The 25,886-nt window shown below is 44.4% G+C and overlaps 1 protein-coding gene across 6 annotated transcripts in view; it reads left to right on the forward strand.

Moving 5' to 3' along the window:
* Nucleotides 1–4,322: 4,322 nt before the first annotated feature.
* Nucleotides 4,323–25,886, forward strand: part of MYCBP2 (MYC binding protein 2) — a 142,043-nt gene continuing 120,479 nt past the window's right edge. For all 6 annotated transcript variants that reach the window (XM_087967399.1, XM_087967400.1, XM_087967401.1 and 3 more), the window contains exons 1-8: nt 4,323–4,611; nt 16,781–16,856; nt 19,446–19,661; nt 19,760–19,913; nt 21,324–21,520; nt 23,152–23,394; nt 23,645–23,716; nt 24,124–24,220. In XM_087967399.1, the coding sequence (XP_087823525.1) occupies nt 4,442–4,611; nt 16,781–16,856; nt 19,446–19,661; nt 19,760–19,913; nt 21,324–21,520; nt 23,152–23,394; nt 23,645–23,716; nt 24,124–24,220 (1,225 nt within the window). In that variant the 5' untranslated portion in view covers nt 4,323–4,441. The remainder of the gene's footprint in view (nt 4,612–16,780; nt 16,857–19,445; nt 19,662–19,759; nt 19,914–21,323; nt 21,521–23,151; nt 23,395–23,644; nt 23,717–24,123; nt 24,221–25,886) is intronic.

A 25,886-nucleotide genomic window follows, 5' to 3' on the forward strand; every position in this document is an offset into this window, starting at 1 on the left:
GCTGTTCTGTACAGGTAGTCCTGAAAAAAGTGACTTATGGCCGTTTCCCACAGTTACAACCTTTGAAGCATCCCCGTGATGATGTCATCAAAATTCAGATGCTGGGCAAGTGGTTCCTACGTATGGCCATTGCTGTGTCCCAGGTGGTCATATGATCCCCCTTCTGCAACCTTCTGACCAGCCAAGTCAATGGAGAAGCCAGCCTCACTGAGCAACCGAGTGACTGACTTATCCATCGCAATGATTTCTCTTAACAACTGAAGGCAAGAAAGGCCGTAAAAATGGGGCAACATTCACAAATGTCTCACTTAATGATAGAAAGGTTGGGCTCAATAGCAGTTGTAAGTGGAGAACTGCCTGTATTGCCACTCAGAATAACAAGATGAGTTTTGCTGTTTCCATCTGCTATTTCCCCACCCCGCCTGGAATTTCCTATCAAAATATGAACACACAAGCTGTCGTAGTCCTGGAAAAGAAAAAGCCCAGAGAGATTAAACCTTCTGTATAGTTCTTGCTCTAAAAGTAGTTGACTTGGTGCTTTCTAGGGAATTTGGGCAACCACAGTTTAAGGTGTGTTTGTTTCTAACCTATCATTGGAAAGACCATCCTGTGTCCCACAAGCAACCTCTCTTATCTAGGAAGGTTAAGTCAGGAGATTCCAGGATAATTAGGTTATAAATTATGTATTTTGTCCTCTCACCCTCATATACCACCATCATCCCTTCACATGTCACTCTCACTGCCCCAATGAGGTCTGGCTGAAAAACAACAACATGACAGTTCAGTTTGGAGGAATGCCTAGGGAACTTGTTTGCTTTCTAGTCAGTCTCCCTAGAAATCCTAGGCAAAGTGCATGGAAGCCCCATTGAAAGAGGAAAACTCCTCCAGGCTTAGGGTCCCATGAGGTCTGCCAACCCCCTAAACCAGTGGTGGCTAGCCTTTTTGGGCTCCCGTGCCGAAAATTGCACGCACTTGCATGCCAGTACCCAGAAGGCAATGCACACCACCGCCCCACGCCCCCTGCGCATGTGCGTGCGGCCCCTTGCGCACCATACATCTCTGCGCATGCGTGCAAGACCCCATACATCTCTGCACATGCATGCACATCTCCCATGCACACCCCGCCCCCCATGCAGGCGCACCAGATACCCGACAATCAACTGGCGGGTGGGCGGCACACGCACATGCGCAGTGGGGCTCTTCCGGGCGACCTCTCCTGTGCCAGAAGTGGCTCTGCGATCCTAAACCAACATCAGTTTCATTTTGAAATCCAATTTTAGAGAGCCCTAATTTTAACCCAGTGTGCTCTAACCCTAATCCTATAGGGTGCATTTAAAAATCACCCTGTTATATAGGTTGTCTTCGACTTACGACTGCAGCCGAGCCCAAAATTTCTGTTGCTAATAAGTGAGACATTTGTTAAGTGAGTTCTGCCCCATTTTAAGACCGTTCTTGCACAGTTGTTAATCACCGCAGTTGCTAAGTTAGTAATCTGGTTGTTAAGCGAATCTGGCTTCCCCACTGACTGTGCTTATCTGAAGGAGATCACATGACTCTGGGACAGTGCAACCATCATAAATATGAACCAGTTGCCGACATCCGAATTTTGATCACGTGACCATGGGGAGACTGTAATGGTTGTATGTGTGAAAAATGATCATAAACCACTATTTTCAGTACCACTGTAACTTCAAATGTTCACTTGACTGTCAAGTCCAGGATGGAGCACGCAAAAATGTTGGGCGTCACTCAGTTTGCCCACACCACCATTGTACAAGCTGCATCGACTCACAATTTCTGGGTGCAATTTAAGGCACTAATTATCACCTTTAAAGCCCTACATGGCATGAGGCCAGGTTATTTGCAGGACTGCCTCTTTGAAGGGATCTGCCCTATCCGTTGGATAGAAGGGACAGTATAGGGATGATTCATGCCCCTTCCTTGAAATGCTGTATCTATAGATGGTATTTTCCATGGTGGCTCCTATACTGTGGAACACTCTTTGTGTGCCCTGAGATCTGGCAGGCCCCCAACTCTCCAGCCTTCCTCAAGGCCCAAAGTATGTGTACACTGGGTAGAGTGATGAGACCCTGAGGAACGTTACTGAGGCACTGCAGTAAAATGAATAGGCATTGGGTTGTTGTGACTTTTATGGTTTTATTGTTGTTGTGAGCTGCCCTGAGTTGTGCTCTAAAACACTCATAGAAATATTTTAAATGAATAAATAACACCCCCCCAATCCTTCTTTAGTACTGGTCAATAATGGCCTTTGTCCCTCATTCCCTAAAACTATGAAGAGTGTGGGGGCCAGATGTGTAATGTTGCAAATCTTTGGGAAGGGAAGGTCTATAGTGATTTGTTTTTTTGTTTTTGTTTTAGATCTCTGTATCTATTCCCTTTCTTTCTTTCTTTTCACCCCAATTCTCTGGAACACAGCTGGTTCGGGCTGAGATGCCTGTTGCAATTGCAGTTTGCACCTTGGGTTTTGGATATGCATGGACAATATAGTTCAAGTAGTAGATCCTGGAAATGAGAGAAGATATAGCAACATTTATTTATTTATTTATTTATTTGATTTGCCAATTGTTTACAAGATAATAAGTATAAGTGTATACATAGTTGTGAATACATGAAATGGGTACATATAAGAAAAATAAAAGAAGAATAAGAGAAACAATAGGACAGGGACGGTAGGCACGTTGGTGCGCTTATGCACGCCCCTACAGACCTCTTAGGAAAGGGGTGAGGTCAATAGTAGACAGTCTAAGGTTAAAGTTTTTGGGGTTTGGGGAAGAAACTACAGAGTCGGGTAGAGTATTCCAGACATTGACCACTCTATTGCTGAAGTCGTATTTCCTCCAATCAAGTTTGGTGCGGTTAACTTTGAGTTTGTATCTATTGTGTGCTCTTGTGTTGTTATGGTTGAAGCTGAAGTATTCATTGATAGGTAGGACATTGCAATGTATGATTTTATATACCATGCTTAAATCAGACCGAAGACGGCGTAATTCAAGGTTTTCTAGTTCTAGAATTTCAAGTCTGGTGGCATAAGGTATTCTACAACGAGTAGAGGAGTGGAGAACTCTTCTTGTGAAATATTTCTGGACTTTCTCAATTGTGCTAATATCAGATACGTAATGTTGGTTCCAGACTGATGAACTGTATTCGAGTATTGGTCTAGCAAATGTTTTGTATGCTCTGGTTAGTAGTGATATTACCAGAGAAAAAGCTACGTAGGATTAGGTTAACAACTCTTAATGCCTTTTTGGCTATGTAGTTGCAGTGGGCTCTAACATGACTTATACTTTAAAAAAAAAGTTTCCCAAGCAGAACTAGTCCATATTCATTGCCTCTTGTTTCTATAGTAAACAATAAATAATTGTTTACTGAAGGTAACACAAAAGAAATTTGACCAGTGGAGAGATCAAAGTCCCTTCCAACTCTGTGATTCTAGGATTCTAGGAGGAAAAGAAAGGACACAGGGGAATCTCCATGAAATCAGGTTGTGTCAGGCCAGCTCTTCAACCCCATCTTGAGGTTTCTGGAAGAGACCTCGGGGTGGCGGCCGTTGCAGCCACATGCAAAAACATACAGGTAGTCCTTAAATTACAACAGTCCATTTAGTGACCGTTCAAAGTTACGACGGCACTGAAAAAATGTGATTTACGATGGTTTTTCACAGTTAAAAGCCGTTGCAGCATCCCTGGAAGGATCCAAATCCAGGAGCTTGGCCACTGACTCATGTTTACGACGGTTGCAGCATCCCAGAATCACGCGATTCACCTTGTACGACCGACAAGCAGAGGGGGGCGAAGGCAGATTCATTTAACCACCGAGCTGCTAACTTATCAACCTCAGAGATTCATTTAACCACAAAAGGTCGTATAACGAGGCAAAACTCACAATGCGTCTCACTTAACAGAACCCTGGGGGGCTCCTGCTGCGTTGTGGTCGTAAGTCGAGGACTACCCGGTATTTTATTCCCCTCCTCGCTCCAAATGCAACAGAAACCACACCAGGCCTGGCTTGAAGGAGCCCCGGCTGCCTAAAGAAGGCCCTGCTCGACGAGGCTCCGTGCCCATCGGGGTTTCCACGGGGGGCTCCGAGAGGCTCCGGACGGCCCCAGGTAGCCGGCAGAAGAGCCGCCCGGGGCCGGAGGGAGAGGGAGAGGGAGAGGAGAGGGAGAGAGAGAAACCCGGCCGTCACCGAAGCTCCGCTGCCTCGGCCGCCATGGCAACCGCGGCGCCCCGCCCACCCGAGGTCACGTGGGCGCGTGGACGGCCTTCTCTGCGCAGCCGCAGAGCCGCCGACTCCGCCCTCCTCCCCGCCCCTCTGACGGGCCGTGGCTGCCTGTCATCGCCGCCGGCGTGGGGCCTTCCGGGCGGTGGCCGAGCAGAGACGGGGGCCGGGCCGGGCGGAGCGCCTGGAAAAGAAGGCGGCCATGGGTCCCGGAGAAGGCGCCGCCGCCGCGGCTGCAGCGGCGGCCTCAGGGCCTCCGGGCCGCGAGCAACTGCTGCTGCTGTCGGGCGCGGCGCTGGCGGAGCGCTACCGGCGCATCTACACGGCGGCGGCGCTTAGCGAGCGCGAGCAGGCCGCGCACCTGGCCGGCAGGTGAGGCTGAGGGCAGGGAGAGAGCGAGCGAGAAGCCGGGCGGGAGGGCCCGGAGGAAGGGAGGCTGGGCTGCCCCGCCTCGCCTCGCCCAGGCGGTGTCTCCGAGGGCCCCGGGGCCAGCCGTGCAGCCCGAGAGGCGTCTGCGGGGAAGACGCTCCCGAGGATGGCCGCCGCGGCTGAGGCCTCCCTGACCGGGCAGCTGTTCCCGCCTACCGGGCCCGAGCTCTTCCGAGGGGGGCCAAAGGGCCCAGGGGTAGAAAGGCCTCTGCCGGCGGGGAGGGGGCTTCTTCCACCCTCCCCTCCTCCGCCTCTCCTCCCTCCTTTTCCTCCTTCTCTTCCTCCCCCTCCCCTCCTTCTCCCCCTCTCCTCTCCCTCCTTTTCCTCTCCTCCCCCTCCCCTCTTCCTCCCCTCCTTCTCTCCCCTCCTTCCCCTCCCCTCCTCCCTCCTTTCCTCCCTCCCCTCCCTCTTCCTCCTTCCCCCTCCTTTTCCCTTTCCCTTTTTCTCCCCTCCTTTTCTTCTCCCTCCTCCTTCCCCTCCTCCTCTCCTTTCTCCTCCTCCTCCCCCTCCTCTCCTCCTCCCCTCCTCCCTTCCCCCTCTCCCCTCCTCTCCCCCTTTTCCTCTCCCCTCCTCCTCCCCCTTCCTCCCCTTCCCCTCCTCCCCTCCCTCCCTTCTCCCCCTCTCCATTTCTCTTCCTCCCCCCCTCCTTCTCTCCCTCTCCCTCTCCTTCCCCTCCCCCCCCCTCTTCCTCCCCTCCTTCTCCCCTTCCCCTCCTTCCCCCTCTCCCCTCCTCCTCTCCTTTTCCTCTCCCCCTCCCCTCTTCCTCCCCTTCCTCCCCTTCCCCTCCTCCCTCTCCCCTTTCCCCCCTCCTTTTCTTCTCCCCCTCCTCCTCTTTCTCTTCCCCCCTCCTTCCCCCTCTCCCCTCCTCCTCTCCCTCCTTTTCCTCTCTCCCCCCTCCCCTTCTCCCCTCCTCTCCCCCTCCCTCCCTCCCCTCTCCTCCCCTCCCTCTTCCTCTCCTCCTCCCTCCCCTCCTCCCTCTCCCCCTCCCTCCCATCCCCTTCTTCCTCCCCTTTCTTCCTCCCTCCCCCCCTCTCCCCTCTCCCCTCCTCCTCTCCCTCCTTTCCTCTTCCTCCCCCCCTCCTATCCCCTTCTCCCCTTCCCCTCCCTCCCTCCCCTTCCTCCCCTCTTTTCTTCTCCCCTCCTCCCTCCTTCTCTTCCTCCCCTCCTTCCCCCCTCCCCTCCTCCTCCCCTCCTTTCCTCCTCCTCCCCTCCTCTCTTCCTCCCCCTTCCTCCCTTCCCCTCCTCCCCTCTCCCCTTTCCTCCCCCTCCTTTTCTTCTCCCCCTCCTCCTATTTCTATTTCTCCCCTCCCTCCTTCTCCCCTCTCCCCTCTTCCTCTCCCTCCTTTTCCTCTCCTCCCCCTCCTCCTCTTTCTCTTCCTCTCCCTCCTTCTCCCCATTCCCCTCCATCTCAGCCTCCCCCTCCTTCTCTCCTCCTCCCCTCCTCTTCCTCCCTCTCCTCTCCCTCCTCTGTCCTCCCCCTCCTCCTTTTCTTATGGTGGGCATCCTGGTCAGAGTGGAGCCTCAGTCAGTGGTGGTTGAAGCAGGAGAATCCCAAGGACAGCAGTTAGGCATCTCTGTGAGCTTTTCTGGGCCCATCCGGGACTCCCCTGCGAGAATTAGAGAATTACGCATCTGTCTCCTCACCTGAGCTGCTGCTGCTGCATCTCATCCCGGTTCCCCTCCCTCCGTTGAGGTGCCATTTGGGTACCCCAGCTCTTGCCTTTCCTGGGTCGGTTTATAGTTTCTGTGGCGCACACCTTTGTGGTCCTGTTTACTGACCACATTTTGAGTTGGGATGGAAAGGCAGGTGGATAAATGTATGGGGACAAGCGAGATGTTCTTATGACTTGCTCTGTAGCACTGAGGAGGTTACCTAATTTGGGTAAGGAAACATCTGCAAGAAAACAACCAAGTTCAGAGAGCTCCAAGCACTCCTAATTGCTCTGTCTCTCTTTCTCTACTATAACTTTACTACATCCTCTTCTGCAGAATAGCTGAGTTGTCAAAAGTAGTAAGCTTCTAGTAAGCTTTGTTCTTTAAATTTGACTGCTGCACAAAGAAAAGGTGATAGCGTCATCCTGATGCGATTTCTTTCTTCTTTTCCCTCCTGCTGGGAGCTTACTATTCAGACTCTTAGTAGCCATTTCATGCTTATGATTTAAGGTTGGGGGATAGCGTTGCACCTTGACTTGTCTGTTTACATGATGAAGATATGTAAAGAGAGGCATTATTTGTCTGGCTAAGTTGCATGCTCCCAAATTAGCTGTGTCATCATATTGAGGGTTTTAGTATAGCAAGTGAATTATGTTGTGAATGATGATGATGATGAGTGGCAAGCTATCCAAATGGAACAAAATATAATCTAAAATTGCAAAACCACATAACATTTATGCCTAAAGGATTAATATACCAATTGTTAGTGCAGAAATGAGGGTGCTTCCTTAACTTGATTTTCTTTAGAATCCTTTTGCATTTGTCAGCAATTACTTTTTATTATGTTTTAAAAGATGCTTACTTGAAAACGTTTTTTTACATTGTTATTCGGTTGAAAAATTCTATGATTTATCGATTAGTAAGAAGGCAGAGATTAATATTTTTTTCAAATGTTGCAGACTTCAGATATCTTCAAATGCTGGGACCAGCAACATATTGTGAAGAATTAGCATATTTTAATTATGATTACTACAGATGTTTAAACTGATTTTGAATGGCTGTTTGATGATGGACTTTTGTATGCTATCATGAATCTATGGGAGTTGATGACATGTAAGGGCAACAGATAAATCATATTGTGCCTTGGTTGCTTGAAGTATATATGGTTGCAACTTCTGAGAGTTTTGCTGATCAAAGTAATTCAAACCATTTGTAATTATGTTAATGGAGTCCTTTTTTGTCAGGAGCTAAGCAATTAAAATGTAAACATTCTTGGAGGTGACTGTATTTTGTCTTCTGGGTTAGCAATGACCTCACCCACATTATAGAAAAGGGGGAAGATGTTGCTAAGGCAGCATTTTAACTTGTGACATTGGGCGAAATATTTTATATCTTTCATTCAGAATTGATGTTCACCCTTCACATCGGATAATTTGGTCTCACAGTCTTGTTGAACAAACAATTAAAAAAGAAGGGATTAGCATAGGATTTTGGAGACAAGATATCTGCTATACATACATACATACATACATGTGTGTGTGTATCTATCTTACCTACCTACCTACCTATCTAGGTACTTCCTTTATCCATGAATGTATTAAGGTAGGACATCTTTGATCCTCTTGGGGCCCCTTGCCATTCATTTCCCAGTTCTAGAAGGAATATTTATGCAGATATTCTAGGCCTGTGGTTTTTTGCTGGTATTTCTTGGTATCTCTTTTCCTGGCTCTGAGAAGTCAATTACACTCAAGTTGACCCTATCTGTTTCAAATAAAAGATATACTGGCCTTTCTTTACAACAGTTCTAAGTACAACATATGCAAAGTGAGCCTCACTAAATTCAGGGATGGTCCCAAGTAAGAACAGGAAGGTTGCAGCATCTGCTTGCAGATATACAGTATTTCTATCTGATTTAGCTTTTTAAGAAGTATTCTTTGTAAATATACATTTATTTATTTATTTATTTGATTTGCCAATTGTTTACAAGATAATAAGTATAAGTGTATACATAGTTGTGAATACATGAAATGGGTACATATAAGAAAAATAAAAGAAGAATAAGAGAAACAATAGGACAGGGATGGTAGGCACGTTGGTGCGCTTATGCAAAGTTTTTGGATGGTTGAAGCTGAAGTATTCATTGACAGGTAGGACATTGCAATGTATGATTTTATATACATGTATATCACAGAATAATTTTTCAGGGACTAGCTTATGGCATGCCTGCCTGGGTTAACATTTTGCATCAATTTCTCTTCCACAGGAACTGCTCTAAAAAAAAATATCCTAGCATCTTAAAGTTGTAATGAATGAATACAGGCATACAATGAATTTGAGAAACTATACCTATTCAATAATCCAGATGTCAAACCATTCTGAGTATTTTACTCCCAATCCATTTAAAAAATGCTTCTGAAAGACTAGCTACAAGTATCTCAATGCAATAAATTATAATGAAATATTGAACCTAACTAGTACTATAGATATATCCACATGTTCTGCTTCCATTTGGGACAGCTGAGTCTATAAAGAGCTAGTAAGTATAGTTCTCTGGGCTTTAATCAGTCCCCTAGCCCCCAGTATGTAATTTTGAAAATTACTTCCATAGACTTTACCTGTGTGATCTTTGGAAGGAATTTATTTAGTAAAATTTTGTGCAAGTACAAGAATATATAGAGCTGCTTTCTTTAAATACACTGCTCAAAAAAATAAAGGGAACACTTAAACAACACAATGTAACTCCAAGTCAATCACACTTCTGTGAAATCAAACTGTCCACTTAGGTAACAACACTGATTGACAATCAATTTCACATGCTGTTGTGCAAATGGAATAGACAACAGGTGGAAAGCAAATTAGCAAGACATCCCCAATAAAGGAGTGGTTCTGCAGGTGGTGCCCACAGACCACTTCTCAGTTCCTTTGCTTTCTGGCTGATGGTTTGGTCACTTTTGAATGCTGGCGGTGCTTTCACTCTAGTGGTAGCATGAGACGGAGTCTACAACCCACACAAGTGGCTGAGGTAATGCAGCTCATCCAGGATGGCACATCAATGCGAGCTGTGGCAAGGTTTGCTGTGTCTGTCAGCGTAGTGTCCAGAGCATGGAGGCGCTACCAGGAGACGTGGAGGAGGCTGTAGGAGGGCAACAACCCGGCATCAGGACTGCTACCTCCGCCTTTGTGCAAGGAGGGACAGGAGGAGCACTGCCAGAGCCCTGCAAAATGACCTCCAGCGGGCCACAAATGTGCATGTGGCTGCTCAAATGGTCAGAAACAGACTCCATGAGGGTGGTATGAGGGCCCGACATCCACAGGTGGGGGTTGTGCTTACAGCCCAACACCGTGCAGGATGTTTGGCATTTGCCAGAGAACACCAAGATTGGCAAGTTTGCCACTGGCGCCCTGTGCTCTTCACAGATGAAAGTAGGTCCACACTGAGCACATGTGACAGAGGTGACAGGGTCTGGAGACACCATGGAGAACATTCTGCTGCCTGCAACATCCTCCAGCACAACCGGATTGGCAGTGGGTCAGTAATGGTGTGGGGTGGCATTTCTTTAGGGGGCCGCACAGCCCTCCATGTGCTTGCCAGAGGTAGCCTGACTGCCATTAGGTACCGAGATGAGATCCTCAGATCCCTTGTGAGACCATATGCTGGTGCGGTTGGCCGTGAGTTCCTCCTAATGCAAGACAATACTAGACCTCCTGTGGCTGGAGTGTGTCAGCAGTTCCTGCAAGACAAAGGCATTGATGCGATGGACTGGCCCGCCCGTTCCCCAGACCCGAATCCAATTGAGCACATCTAGGACATCATGTCTCGCTCCATCCACCAATGCCACGTTGCACCACAGACTGTCCAGGCATTGGGGGATGCTTAAGTCCAGGTGTGGGAGGAGACCCCTCAGGAGACCATCCGCCACCTCATCAGGAGCATGCCCAGGCATTGTAGGGAGGTCATACAGGCATGTGGAGGCCACACACACTACTGAGCCTCATTTTGACCTGTTTTTAGGACATTACATCAAAGTTGGATCAGCCTGTAGTGTTTTTTTCCACTTTAACTTTGAGTGTAACTTCAAATCCAGGCCTCCATGGGTTGCTAAATTTGATTTCCATTGATAATTTTTATGTGATTTTGTTGTCAGCACATTCAACTGTGTAATGAACAAAGTATTAAATAAGAATATTTCATTCATTCAGATCTAGGAAGTCTTATTTTTGTGTTCCCTTTATTTTTTTGAGCAGTGTATATAACAGCATTTTTAATGGTTTACATCATTGTGATTGCTAATAAGGGACAAACACCGTCATGTTAAATGCATAGTTTGGCATCAAATGTACATTCTTTATCCCACGCACAGTTAGAACCATATAAGAAAAGAAAGAAAGAGAAATATCTTTTGTGTCATCTCTTGTTATCTTCTGCAAGTTGAGAATCTTCTGATTTGGGAAATGCTCCCTGCATAAATTAGCATGGAGGGATCTCTTCTTTGTAGCTGTGAAAAGAGAACAGAACTGGCTGTTTATCCATTTTTGAATATTTGTCTCCTGCCTTTCCTCCAAGAGTCTGCATAGATTGTCCTCCTCGCTTTCCCCTTGTTACTGTTTTAGCATCTCACTGGTGAGAAAGGTTAGGCCAAGAGCTCTGGTAGCCCACCAGTTGAGCCCCATGGCTGGCTGTGGATTTCAGCAGAGAGGCTCTCTGGCCTGTACTCCCAAGGAAGTGATCAGGGCTTCCTCAATACCAAAAAGAAAGAACAAGAACAGTTGGCAGAAAAGATAACGTTTTCCTGAATAGACCCTAAATTGGAACGACAAAGTTCTGAAGGAAATGCTGAAATGCTTATTTATAATAGTAATTGTGAAGATGGGGTGTGAACTCTCCTTTCCCATGGCACCTGCCTATTAAAGATGGGAAATGTAAAGTATTTTCACTGTCCCTTCCCTTTGACTTCTAACAAGGTTCTGGTCCTTGAGGTTTCTGAGGAGACCTCTGGCTTCTTCAGAAGTTGTCAGAAGAGTGAAATTCATGGCAAAGATAGTTACAGGGAGTTTATTATTTATTAAATTATATTATCCCACTTTTAGAAGTTCACCCAAGGCAGCAAACCTGCATAATAAATCCTCCCCCCCTCCTATTTTCTAATTTTCTATTTCCTGAATAGCTTTTAAACCTATTCAGGAAGTGTTTCTGAAGTTTTAGCAGAAGGCATCTCTAGAACATGAACTGTGACTTAATCTCCATGGTCTTTTGTGAGTTTTTGTGCAGCAGGGTGTCTTCTGCCACCCCAGCAGGCACTAACAGAAGCACCATATAGCTCAGCTGTGGACTGAGCTAGAATCAGGCTGTTCTGAAGATACTCTCTTAGAGGAATTTGCAACCCATCCTTCAGATTAAAAAAAAAAAAAAAAAGAACTTCAGCCACTTCAGTTTCCCTTTCTTAATTCCCCTGAAGGTTTGAAAAATCTGAAATGGTTTTTGTGATGTAAGAATGACCTTGAGGGACAGGAGAAGAGAGGAAGTGATTAGACAAGAGGTGAGAGCCCCCAGTACCTTAACAGTCAAAGGAAGAAACCTGGGAAGCACCTGACTGATCAGGTGCTTAAAAATAGTGGCGGAAAGTTTGTACTTCCAGACCTGCGAAGATTCTGCTAATGTAACTTCACAATAAAGTAGATTTATCTCACCAAATTATTTGCATTTCCTATCTGGTTTATGCAGGAAGGCTGACCAAACGGATGTGCAAATTGCACCTGGCCATTGCAGCCATGTTTATAAAAAGCTGCTTTAAAAAAATGTCGCTAGGAGTACAGCCTTCGTTAAGAAAGGTGGGCAGCTTGGTGAATTATCCAGAGCCTCCCTTTGTTGTCCCCTCCCACCCCTTTATACTTCCCAAAGGAAAGGGAATAGCTAGACCCTGCCCTGAGGTGGGTAATCCTGAGAGACCATCTCTCTGCTTGTTCCCACACACCCTCCATCAAGTTTTTAGCATGTCTGGAGAGCAAGAGGGAACCAGAGATGGTCCAGCTCATCTTCTGGATGCCTCCTTCAAATAGCAGCAGCTGCTCTCACTAGCATCTTCCTACACCCTCTGAAAGAAAGAGCTGCCCCTGTTGCATTGCCCTAAGGCATGGCATCATTTCAATCCTTTTACATTTTTTAAAAATGAAAACGGAATACTTGCCTCAGGTCCCCTCAGAATCTCCTATAATTTGCAAGAATGCTGGTCAACCTGATTGGAATTATTATTATTTTTATAATAAAATGGTGAATGGCTATAAATGAGGTAAAGTGAGTCTGGGTAAGTGGGTATCGTGAAAATGCTTCCATTCATCGAACATTATCTAGCACGGGGGGAAAAAAAAATCTCTTCTACCTGGTACGCACAATTGTTGTTGTTGCTCGGTGTCTAAGTTGTGACTCTGACTCTTCGCAGCCCAATGGACCACAACATGCCAGGCCCTCCTGTCCTCTCCTGTCTCCCGGGGTTTGTCCAAATTCATATCCATTGAGTTGACGACCCTCTCTAATCACCTCATCCTCTGTCCCCTTCTCGTTTTGCCTTCCATCTTTCCCAACCTCAGGGACTTCTCCAGCGAGTCCTCCCTTCTCATTTTGTGGCCAAAGTATTTGAGCTTCGGCTTCAGTAGCTCTCCTTCTAAAGAACAGTTCGAGGTTGATTTCCTTTAGGATTGACTATTTATTTTTCACATCTTTTTCTTTCACTAACCATTTTTTCCTACATTTTCTTTCATATAATTCACCAATTGGACATTTCCCCACCACCACCACACTTTGAAAATAGTCGACCTATTGACAACCCGATGACATTAAGAGTTGAAGGTATAGTCCAGTGTTGGCGAATCTTTTTGGCACTGAGTACCAAAACAGGAGTGTGCATGCGTGGGAGAGCACCAGAAGAGGAGCTTCCCGGTGCGCATGCACGGAAGCACCAGAAACCGGAATAGTTGTTTCTCGGTGCATGTGCACATGCTAGGAAGCTGAGCTTCCGGTCTCCAACGTGCTCATGTGCGCTGGCCACTGAAAAAAAAAAAACATGACCAACTTCTCTGCACTCTAAAAAGAGTGCAGAGAAGAGCAACAAAGGTGATTAGGAGATGGGAGACTAAAACATACGAAGAATGGTTGCAGGAACTGGGTGTGTCTAGTCTGATGAAAAGAAGGACTAGGGGTGGCATGATAGCAGTCTTCCAATATCTCAGGGGCTGCCCCAAAGAAGAAGAAGTCAAGCTATTCTCCAAAGCACCTGAAGGCAGGACAAGAAGCAATGGGTGGAAACTAACCAAGGAGAGAGGCAATCTAGAACTATGGAAAAGTTTCCTGACAATTAGAACAATTAATCAGTGGAACAACTTGCCTCCAGAAGTTGTGAATGCTCCAACACTGGCAGTTTTTAAGATGTTGGACAACCATTTGTCTGAAGTGGTGTAAGGTTTCTTGCCTAAGCAGGGGGTTGGACTAGAAGACCTCCAAGGTCCCTTCCAACGCTGTTATTCTATTCTATTCATTTTTCACACACATGACTATTTCAGCATCCCCATGGTCACGTGATCAAAATTCAGATGCTTGGCAACTGGCGTGTACTTGCGACCTTCTGACAAGCAAAGTCAATGGGGAAACCAGATTCGCTTAACAACCCTGTTACTAATTTAATAGCCGCAGTGATTCACTTAAACAAATGGGGCAAGAAAAGTTGTAAAGCGAGGAAAAACTCACTGAACAAAGTTTCACTTAGCAGCATAAATTTTGGGGCTCAGTTGGGGACTGTAACTCAAGGACTACCTGCCTTGGCCGAAGCAGGTCCATCCTCCTCTTTTCTCTTAATGCCTGCACACTCTTCTTTATTACCTCATCTCCTCAGTCTAATCAGCAGTTGATCTTGGTCCGCAAAGGCTTCAGGAAAAATATATATTCTACATACGCAAAATTCAACAAAACTGGCAACTAGTTAAGGTGACTAAAAGCTGGTGTGGAATGAAGTTGCTACAATTGTCCTAATTTTGCTTACTTCTCGCCTGTGGTTCTTAGTATTTTTTTCTTTTTCCTGGACTTTCTTGCATTCCTTCGAAGCGGTAATAATCAGCCACAAGTTCCAAGCATATCCATCATCTTCAGGGTGGCTGAGTTTGTCTCAGAGATTTCAGATGCAGCTCAGAGGGCACCGCTTACGTGCCCTGATCACAATCTGATTTTGTATTAAACCAACAAAGCTGCATATCCTGTAGGGTTGCCTCCACATAGCAAGCTCTTTCCCATTGCTTAGGTGGGCTTTGAACTGTAGGATGTTGGCATGTAATACACCAGTGTGGGTAGTTTACACACATTCCTTGAAGGGACATCATGAAAGGAGGACCTGGATAGGTAGGCAAAAAATTTAGTTGATAGCGTAAATCAGGAGGGGAAAAAAACCCACCATTTTTTTTCCTTTTGACCAGGTAGAAATTTGTCTCAATACCAATTTTACACTAGCAATAGCAATAGCCCTTAGTCATATATACTGCCCTATAACTCTTTCTAGCACTTTCTGGGTGATTTACAAGGTAGAAGCATTATTGCATATTTCTGGGTCCTCATTTTACGATCCCCAAAGGATAAAAGGCTGAGTCAACCTTGACCCGGTCAGGATCGAACTCCTGGCAGTGGGCAAAGTCAGCTTGCAATATTGCATTCTAACCACTGCCGTTACATCGTCCTGTAAGATAGGGGTGGGAAAGAATATGTGATAGGTTTTCAATTCCCACAAGATATTTTTTAAATAAACAATAATATTTAAATGTCATTAGTATTTAATGAGGTCTAAGCAACTGGCATACCAGTTATAATAGTCCTCAGGACAATTGCTGTAGCCTGTATCTGTTGTTCTTAAGATGAGAGACAAGAATGACTTCATGGTACACTGCCAAACTGTCGGCTAAATTGTAGCGACATGACATTGAATCTTGATCCATAGGAGAAAAAAGGTGAATTTGAATGTCCTCTTTATTTTACATAGGCAGAAATCGGTTATTTACTGTTCATATTTGCTTACAAATGTAAACCAACCATTTAATCCATGTATTATTATTATAAGGGTAAAGTATGTTGTCATGCTCTGCTGCAGTATATGCCTTTAAAGAACTGTACGTTCATACCTCTCATTGGCACTGAGCCATTGTGTCCAAGCAATTTTTTTTCTTTAAAGCAAGAAATAAGCAGTCCATGCAGAGGGGGGGCTGTTTCTGGAAGGATAGGAAGGGTCATGGGTTTTAAGCATACCGTTGACATAATAACATAATAATACAGCTGGGGGGGGACTTTGGAGGCTTTCTAGTCCAACCTCCTGCTCAATTAGGATAATCTGTACCATTTCAGAGAAATTCAAATTCAAAAAGTTAGCAATACCAGGATAAAACTTGATGTTTGTACTATAGTCACTAATCAGAGATAAGTGTGGTTTAGTGATAGGAAGCCAGAAAAAAACAAAAGGAAGCACAGCAAATTGCATACAAACAAAAAATGAATATTTAAAAATACAAAAACAAATCCAAGGGTATAAAAGTGTATAAAAATACAGAGTTGCCTAACTGATAAATACAGTTTATTCTTACAAAACAGCCTACTAAGATTCCAAAATGCTGACTTCATGGTTGTTAAAACATTGACCTGGTTAAGACAGAAGGCTAGAGGGATACAGTAACATATAAGGGAATGAAGTGGCTATGGTTCTGCTTATGAGGTCTCGAGGGCGGGAAGTTGTATGCTACGCTTACTGTACTGTAATACATTTACTGTATTACTTTCTTGTGTCCATTGAAAGTAATTGTGAACATTTCATGATGTTTCTGGAAGGGTTTAGCATCTGCTAAGAGGTGAAACACAACTTTTACAGTGGCAAAAGAGGGCAAATTAGATCTTTGCACCATTCGAGAAAAAATAATAATTAGAGGAGACTGCACGCTTGTTTAGACTTGTTTCCATCAACAAGCAAGCAGAGCGCCCTTAAATCAGTATTCTAGGTTACCATCCTTGTATGATTTCTCAAGGATGCCGAAAATGAAATCCTAAGAAACTTTCAACACATGGTTTTAATCTATGCTGAGGGCCATCAACTTTCCGGAATGGAGACATGAGGCAGAGGTAATTAGCATACAGTTTAATGTCAAAGCCATTATCTCTGGAGGAAAGGCCAAGGGCATAAGGAATCTAATCGTATTCCCAGGGATATAGGGGGAAAAAAATGACTGCATTGTAGAATACTGGATCAGGTTCCCTGCTTTGTTATGGAAGAATTAAGATATAGGTGAATTGTGCCCTGGATTTAGGAATTGGTTGGAGATGGAGAGCTTTAAATTGGGTTCATGACAGCAGTGGACTCTGGAGGCCATTAAATCGAATGTGTAAATCTTGTATGATGATTTTCAACTGAAATAATGTCTATCTGCCTTCCTTTTTTAACAGGTGCAAAAAACTTTTGAGTAAGAAAAAGCTAAAACGAAAGCAGAAAAGTAAATTGAAAATGAGAGCACGGAACAAGGTACATTCTTTCATTTTCTGTTTGTTTTCTATTTGGGAAGGAATTAAAAAGTATATTAATCATTTGACGAAATCCACATTAGAGTTGTATAATCCCTAATGTAGCAGTTCCCAACTTTTTTCTTTGTGTGAGTCATAAAGTTTTATAGATAACATGTAACCCTTGAAAAGTGCCTATGGCCTGGTGCTCCCTGTGGATCTCCCTCTCTTTGGCATTTAAAACACCTAAAAGTGAAAATACAAGTTACATATTTGATAGCGGAGATATCGTAGTCACTAATACACTCGAGAAAGGGGATGGGTGGAAAGAAGAAAAGGCAGAAACATCATGAGAACACTGATCCTCACAAGAGTTTGAGGTTTTGTTTTTTTATCATTTTGAAAGTAGCGGTTTCTTGGGACCCCCACCAGCAGTAGCACTTAGACTAATATAGATGGGATAGGATGAGATAAGATTAAGATAAGACAAGATAACTTTTATTATTTTTTACTGTGAGCACACCGGCACATATTAAACATGAAATTCTATTGCCTGCTCTCAAAAGAAAGTATATATCAACCCGTACCCATACATAACACACATATACACATGCTACAAACCTATTCTTCCTTCCTTCCTTCCTTCCTTCCTTCCTTCCTTCCTTCCTTCCCTCCTTCCTTCCTTCCTTCCTTCCTACTACCTACCTACCTACCTACCTCCCCCCCCCACATTAATCTGTCCATAGAGAAAGAGGAAACTTGAGAGTTCACAAGTATACAGCTCCATAGTGCTTGATAGCCCTCTCTTAAGCGGTTTACAGAGTCAGCCTCTTGCCCCCAACAATCTGGGTCCTCATTTTACCCACCTCGGAAGGATGGAAGGCTGAGTCAACCTTGAGCTGGCCAGGATTGAACTCCAGGCTGAGGGCAGAGTTTGCCTGCAATACTGTATTCTAACCACAGGGCCACCAGGGCTCCTAAGTGTGCTTAGAGGCCCCTTGGAGAATCTCCCATGGTTCTAACGTTCCAAGAGTTTCATCCCGGAATGTGTGATACAATCCACAAGGTCAAGGCAGGCTGATTCCAAGTGTTCTGGAACAGAGTCTGAATGTGATGAAGTCTGCAGAGGAGCAAGAGAAGAGCGGAGGGGTTCTCCCCTTCAAGGAGTGGAGACTTTAAATAACCCATTAAAAGGAGTGCTGCAGCCACTTATGCTCAGAAAGGGGTGAGGGTCTGAGCAGATAGCCCCTGGGACAAGCTAGGACTGGGATGGTGAACCTATGGCATGTGTGCCAGAGGTGGCACACAAAGCCCTCTCCGTGGGCACACGAGCCGCCACCCCAGCTCAACTGTGCTGTGCATGCACGCATGCCTCCCGCCGGCCAGCTGGTCTTTGGATCTCTGCTGTGCATGGGCGGGGCGCCGGGTGCATGTGCAGGGGTGGGGCGCATGCACAGGAGGTGTGGCATATGCACGGGAAATGTGCGTGCATGCACAGGGAACATGGATTTATTGCGTTTTGGGGGTGCACACACATGTGCGTGCTTTGGGCACTCGATGCCGAAAAGGTTAGCCATCACTGAGCTAGGATGACATTTACTTTTTTTTTTTTTAATAAAATTTTATTTCGGTTTTCCACATTTTAAAAACATCTCTTTTTAGTGAACAGCATGATTCCAGGTTTTCACATTTCATACAAACATGACTATGGTTACATACTCTCCTTTCACATTTAAATTCATATCTTACCAATACTTTTACGTACTTTCTATTATTATTTTTTCAAATACTTTCCTCCAACTTAAATTTTAAATATTTCTCATACCTTCGTATTCATTATACTTTTATATCTGTCAGGTTTGCAATTTCATCGCATATTCTTATTTCATCATTTCACAAATTCTAATTCAATTCAAACATTTAAAAAAAAAATCCCCCCACAATCACTAATATGAGTGTGCCACCCCTATACCTTATATATCCTTTAATTAACTCCCCTTTAAATCCCAATAATCATTTAACTTTTAATTATCGCCTAAAAATTAATAATAACACTCAGCTAGGATGACATTTACAATGCTGAGAAGGATGGTTGTCGCCTCCTGATTTTTTTTTAAAAAAATGCCCAAATGTGATTCTTTTTTTTTTTTTTTTTAAAGTCATAATCTTTACTACATATCCATACTTATTTCGGGATGATTTTTTCTTTTGCCAAGTACCTGGCCTAGGTATTGTTGATGACTCTGCCCTTTGTAGAATAGCGGCCTGAATGACACACGGTTGCTGTCACTTTCGTTTGAGAGCTACTTCTGCTGGTGGTTTAACGGGCTTCTCACAGGATCCCACCAAGAGCAATGCTGGTTTTTAAAGGATTCTTTTCATGTTGGGAACATTTGTACTTTGAGCATTGCCTCTCTGGGCTTTGAAAATATTCCTGCTTTCTTGCTTTTCTTTGCATTAGAAAGGAAAATTGACCCCAACTTATCTGTTATATTGAAGTGGGGAGGAGAATAAACTTTTGACAAACGCCTCTGTAGCGTAAGAGGCAGATTTTTTTTCCCCCAGTTGATTGCAAGAAAAACAAAACAAAACACCTCTCTTGTTTCATCAGAGTGAAAGTCTTGATAATATGGTATCCATACCGGATATCAAGCTTCACAGCAACCCTTCGGCTTTCAACGTCTACTGCAATGTGCGGCATTGTGTTTTGGAATGGCAAAAAAAGGAAACCTCCATGGCCTTGGCCTCCAAAAATACAGTGCAGAGCGGGGATTCAGACAGCGACGAGGAGGAAGAAGCCAAAGAGCCCCCTGTGAAGCTCCCAAAGGTAAGGGTCCAAGTTGTTCTTGTCTTGGAAACGTTCTGCAGGACACACAGCTCAAAAGCATGTCTGGCTAAGGGGAACTTCCTGCTTCCTGTTTTCAGATAATAGAAGTTGGACTGTGTGAAGTGTTCGAACTGATTAAAGAGACAAGGTTTTCTCACCCGTCTCTCTGTCTGAGAAGCTTGCAGGCTCTCCTCAACGTTCTCCAAGGCCAGCAACCAGAAGGCCTCCAGTCAGAACCTCCTGAAGTTCTAGGTAAGCTCTCCTACCTTTGCTCAAAGTCAGTAAAATTAGGCAGGGACCAGTCAAAATATGCCTGAAGTCTGTCTGGCTTTAGTACTGTGTTCCTGTTTGAGGCCGCAGCTCCTCCCTCAAAGCCCGTTACTGATAGGAACCTGGTTTTTGCTCTGTTGAGAATTCTATTCTTTGCAAGGACAAAGACAGTTGAACAGGCACAGGTAATCCTCGACTTGTGACCACAATTGAGCCCAACATTTTGGTTGCGAAGCGAGACAGTCACTAAGGGAGTTTTGCCCGATTTCGCGATCTTTCAGTTATTAAGTGAATCACTGCAGTTGTTAAATTAGTAACACGGTTGTTCCGTTGAATCTGGCTTTTCCCCATTGACTTTGCTTGTCGGAAGGTCGCAAAAGGGGAATCACATGACCCGGGGCATTGCAACCATCCTATGTACATGCCAGTTGCCAGGCGTCTGAATTTTGATCATGTGACTAGTGGGGGATACTGCAATGGTCGAAAATGTGAAAAACGCTCATAACTCAGCCCAAAGGTGCTTTTTCAGGGGGCAACTGGACTTTCTTGTTTTTTTCTTTGAAGACATTCCACTTCTCATCCAAGGAGCTTCTTCAGCTCTGACCGGATGGTGGGGAACGGAAGGATTTATACTCCTTGCAGACAGCTGGTGATTTGCATACTTTATAGAGTCGTTAAGCCCAATTGGAGGTTTGTCTGTGTCCCACAAATGACCAGCTGTCTGCAAGGAGTATAAATCCTTCCATTCCCCTCTATCCAGTCAGAGCTGAAGAAGCTTCTTGGATGAGAAGCGAAACGTCTTAAAAAACAAAAACAAAAAACAAAGACCACAGTTGCCTCTTGAAAAAGCGCCTCTGGGACAACCATGACCTGGATGACTGAGAATCTCCATAGACATTTTGCTCATAAGTCATATTTATCAGTGCCATTTTAACTTTGAACGGTCACTAAATGAACTGTTGTAAGTCAAGGATTACCTGTATATAAGAGTTTTTCATTGGTTGCAGTTGCTATTTGACCCAGCCAAAAGAGCAAGCAAGCAAGCAACTGCAGTGCAGCCTGTGCTGTGAAGTGCTGGCTTATATGTGAGGGCAGCACTATCTCCTGCCTGGGCTTACCAATGGAGCACCATCTCTTTGTTAGTGGGTGTTTTTGTAGATGGGGATGGAATGACTGAAGAACGGCTATGGTTTACCTATCTCCATATGTAGCTTAAAATTATTATTTGCAAAAGGAACCTCAGTCCTTCCATCCGTTCATGGATATTTGGCCAGCGTGCCAGCGTGCAACACTGCAGTATGCAAAACCCTTTCCTTGTGTCCGCTGTGTGCCTGCATGCTTCGATCACCCCTGCGGGGTGTGTGTGTAAGTGACCTTTTCTTCCCTCTGCAGAATCCCTGTTCCAGCTCCTGCTAGAAATCACTGTTCGGAGCACTGGGATGAATGACAGCCCCGGCCAGTCGCTGACCGCCCTTTCCTGTGCTTGCCTCTTCAGTCTTGTGGCTGCCTGGGGGGAGACCGGACGGACGCTTCAGGCCATCTCCGCTATCCTGACCAACAACGGGAGTCATGCTTGTCAGAGCATCCAGGTCTCGTATTCCACCTCACCCACGTGGCACAGATAGCTCTCTTTAAGGAACCCACTGCGGTTTCCAAGCCTAAAAATTCTGGAGGCGGCAGTAGTTTTTCTGAAGATTGCATCAGAAATACCAAGAGAAAGAGAGAGAGGGGGGAAAAAAGAAACAGATTTGCTATTTTTGTGAATTTGACTTCTTTTTTTTTAAAACCTTGCCAACATCTTGTTTGGAAATAATTAGGAGTAAAAAACAAAAATAAAGTCTAAATTGGGGTTTAAGAAGTGTTACTAGTATTTTTGTGCCGAACTCTGCTAGTCTAAAGCCATAGGAAAATATAGCTAGTCTCTGGTGCTGAGGACAGCTCCTTTTGTAATTAAGATCATTTGTAAAGTAATTGGGAGAAACTAGGAGATAAAGAGGGGGGGGTGAGGTTGAGCAACCATAAAGCAGGTTCCAAACCTGTTTTCCATTTGATTGTCACTGATCCTAAATCTCACCAGCAGAGGAAGAAATGTTTGGTATACAGATAGTCCTTGTTTAGCAACTGCCTCAGTTAGTGACTGTTCACAAATGCAATTGTAGTAAGCAGTAGACTCTTGGCCGATATTGCTGCACAAGAAAACTTTATCTGAATGAGAGGGCATTTTTGTTCCCCTACCCCTCCATTTCTCTCTCTCGATCATGTCGTTCACTTGGACATTGCTCTGGAACGGATTGCAGTTGCTAAAGGAGGATTACCTGGAACATGTTTAGGAATGAGTATATGAACTTAAGTCACATTTGCGAAAGAGGGGGAAAATCTAGCAAGCCGTCTGACGTTAATTCCTTCTGAAGAAAAGGTTGTTGCAGATAGTTTGAATGATCAGGTCACCATTTTTTCCTAGTACTGACTGAGTAGCTTTGCAAGGAGATCCACTGATTCCTGAGTTTATATTTGTTTAAAAAACAATTTCCCCTCTTTAACATTTTTTAGTTTATTTACATATTAATACTATAAGATACAAAAATAGAAAAGAACATAGTAGGAAAGATAGGGGAGGGGAAAAGGGGGAACAAGAAAGAAAAGGCAAAACTCCCTTTGGTGCAGTAGAATAAAATAACAACATCAAACTTCAGCTTTTTTACTTGTACATAATAGTATAAACTACCCATTTCTCTAACAGCAAACCTACCAAATCAAAGTTTCATTTCCACCCCCACCTCAGGCACAAAGTCCAGAAGCAGCTTCCAAGTAAAATAAAAGTGCTTTTGTCTTTAATCAAAACAGTCAATTTGGCCATCTCTGCTAACTCCATCCATTTCTGCAGTCATTCATCCATTCTGGAAGACCCACTGATTCTTGAATGAAAACCCAAATCTGCTGTTACCTATTGCTTCTTCTCTCTTCCCATCCCCCCAGCTGCCCTCCCACTGACCCATCCACTTTTCATTTTCAGTTTTGGTCACAGAGTATTATTTGTTACAGATCATCAGAGTTGGAAAGGACCTTGTAGGTCATCTAGTCCAACCCCCCCCACCTCAGCAGGAGACCCTACACCTTTTCTGACAAACGGCAGTCCAATCTCTTCTTGAATGTCTCAAGTGGTTTAAAGTTTCTAACGATAAGCCAATCATTTGGGGTTATTCCTTTTTTTCTCCCTTAGGTGCCAGCTATCTTAAATTCTCTTCAGAGGAGTGTGCAGGCGGTTTTGGTCGGTAAAATACAGATCCAGGATTGGTTCAGCAGTGGAATTAAGAAAGCTGCCCTGATGCACAAATGGTCCTTGAAGGACATTTCAGTTGATGAAGATGACCCGACTCTACTCCAGAGTGACGGCTACTTCTTGTATCTGTTGTGCAAAGATGGATTGTACAAAATTGGCTCTGGATACAGTGGAACTGTCAGGGTAATGTATCCTCCAAGATAAAAGCTTACGTAAGATATTTTAAAATGTCTGAAGCTGGCCCGATGGAGGCCATTTTGAGACTTCAGCACTGACAGAAACAGGATGTTGATTTTATGAATAGCAAATCGGATGATGTGGTAAAAAAAATCATGGAAAGATTTCCAGTCAGTTTTTCTTGTATTTTAGCTCTTGGTTTGGGTGGGGGAAAAGGCAATTTCAGGAATCTTATGGTATTTTTACTGCGTTACAGGGCCATATATACAATTCCACGTCTCGCATCAAAAACAGAAAAGAGAAGAAATCATGGTTGGGTTATGCTCAGGTAAGAAAAAGATTGAAAGCAAACAAGAAGAAATGCAATTTTGAATTAAATGAGCCTATAACTTTGAATGAAATTTCGAATTGATAGTGTAGTTCTAGAGTATTGAAAATCGAAAGGAAGTAGTATTGATCGTATGGCTAAAAAAGTAGTTTTAACAAAATGATTTCTAGCAGAAAGAAAAGGTTACAATCCATTTTAGTTGTTCATTTTCCAACATTATTTCCTTTGAGAAAGAACAGGGTTTATTTCTCTTAATTTCCTTTTAAGATGGCCAGAAAAAGAGTTGATTTGGTGTTTCCATGAGACAGTATTTTGCTGCTTGTGGAAGTTAGAGTCTTTTAACTTCATCTTATCCATCTGTTGAGTACTTTTGGGAGTAGCCTGTGTTGTGATCTGGTGTTTTTCAGGGCTATTTGTTATACCGGGATATAAACAACCACAGCAGGACAGCCATAAAGATAAATCCTGAATCTTTGGAACAAGATGGAATAGTAACATTGCCAGGTATGCCCAACAGCGTCTTGACTGTTAACAAATGTGTAATTTAATAGAAACCACCGAGTCACAGGATGTCCCTTCATCAAGGATTGATTGAGTGTTTCAGAACTACAACATAACAGATAACAGATAATCAGAGTTGGAAGGGACCTTGTAGGTCTTCTAGTCCAACCCCCTGCCCAAGCAGGAGACCCTACACCATTTCTGACAGATGGGAGTCCAATCTCTTCTTGAAAGTCTCAAGTGATGGCGCTCCCACAACTTCCGAGGGCAAGCTGTTCCATTGGTTGATTGTTCTCACTGTCAGAAAGTTCCTCCTTATTTCTAGGTTAAATCTCTCCTTGTTCAGTTTCCATCCATTATTCCTTGTCTGGCCTTCAGGTGCTTTAGAAAATAGCTTGACCCCTTCCTCTCTGTGGCAGCCCCTCAGATATTGGAAGATTGCTATCATCAGGAAGCCCTGGTCCTTCTCTTCACTAGACTAGCCATGCCCTGTTCCTGTAACTGTTCTTCATATGTTTTAGTCTCCAGTCCCCTAATGATCTGGTTGCTCTTCTCTGTACTTTTTCTAGAGTCTCAACAACTTTTTTATAATGTGGTGACCAAAACTGGATGCAGTATTCCAGGTGTGGTCTTACTAAGGTTTTATAGAGTGGTATTAGTACCTCCCTTGATCTTGATTGAATCGCTCTGTTAATGCAACTTAGGGTTGCATTAGCTTTTTTGGCTGCTGCTGCACACTGCTGGCTCATATTTAGCTGGTTGTCCACTAAGACTCCAAGATCCCTTTCACTGTTACTGCTATTGAGCCTGGTTTCACCCAGTCTGTATTTGGGCTTTTGGTTTTTCACGCCTAAGTGTAGGACTTTACTTTTCTCTACATTGAATTTTATTTTGTTAGATAGGGCCCAGTGTTCTAGTCTGTCGAGATCCATCTGGATCTTGAGCCTATCTTCTTGGGTGTTAGCTATTCCTGCCAGCTTAGTATAATCTGAAAATTTGGTAAGTTCCCCATACCTTAGGTAAACACCAATTGATACATTCTAATAGCTGCCACCAAGGGAGAAAGAAAGAAAATGTTTTGCTTGCTGCTTTATGATCACACTGGGAAAAGTCTCAAGGTCCAGTCTTTGGAAAACTCACCATCCTGTTCTTTGCACACAGTTTGCATATTGCTTCAAATTTTGGGGCCACAGTTTTCAGCTTGTAGACATGGGAAAAGTTGGTCACAAAGCCTCTGGGGCGTGGGGACTTAGGGGGTTCGCTCTCGCTTGAAAAGCTGGAGGAGATTGGTTGGCAAAATGGCCCAACTTGAGTGGTTTGATTTTTCAGCTTAAAAACATGAACCTAAGAGTGGGCTTTTGAGGGCTCGGGGAAATAAAATGTTCCTACTCCCATCCCTCAAAGCCCCTCCTCCTCCTCCTCCCCCAGCCCCCAGTGAAAAGCAGGACAGAAATCTCCCATCCCAGAACCCCCAGGTGAAGTCAGATTGTTCCTAAGGGGAGGCAGGAAAAGGAGCTTCCTCTGATTGGATCCTTGGTCTTCCTCTCTTCAGGGAAGTGGCTCTCCCCGGAGGCTGAGGGGTTGCTCTCGTCCATTCCAAACTCCTTTCTCCTGATGATCGGCTATGTGGCCTTAAATTTCCCTCTTTTAACCAGCAGAACATACTTAA

Source organism: Notechis scutatus, chromosome 5, assembly GCF_049901735.1.
Source record: "Notechis scutatus isolate UNSWTSFEM ecotype Mainland chromosome 5, rNotScu1.2, whole genome shotgun sequence".
NCBI lineage: Eukaryota > Metazoa > Chordata > Lepidosauria > Squamata > Elapidae > Notechis > Notechis scutatus.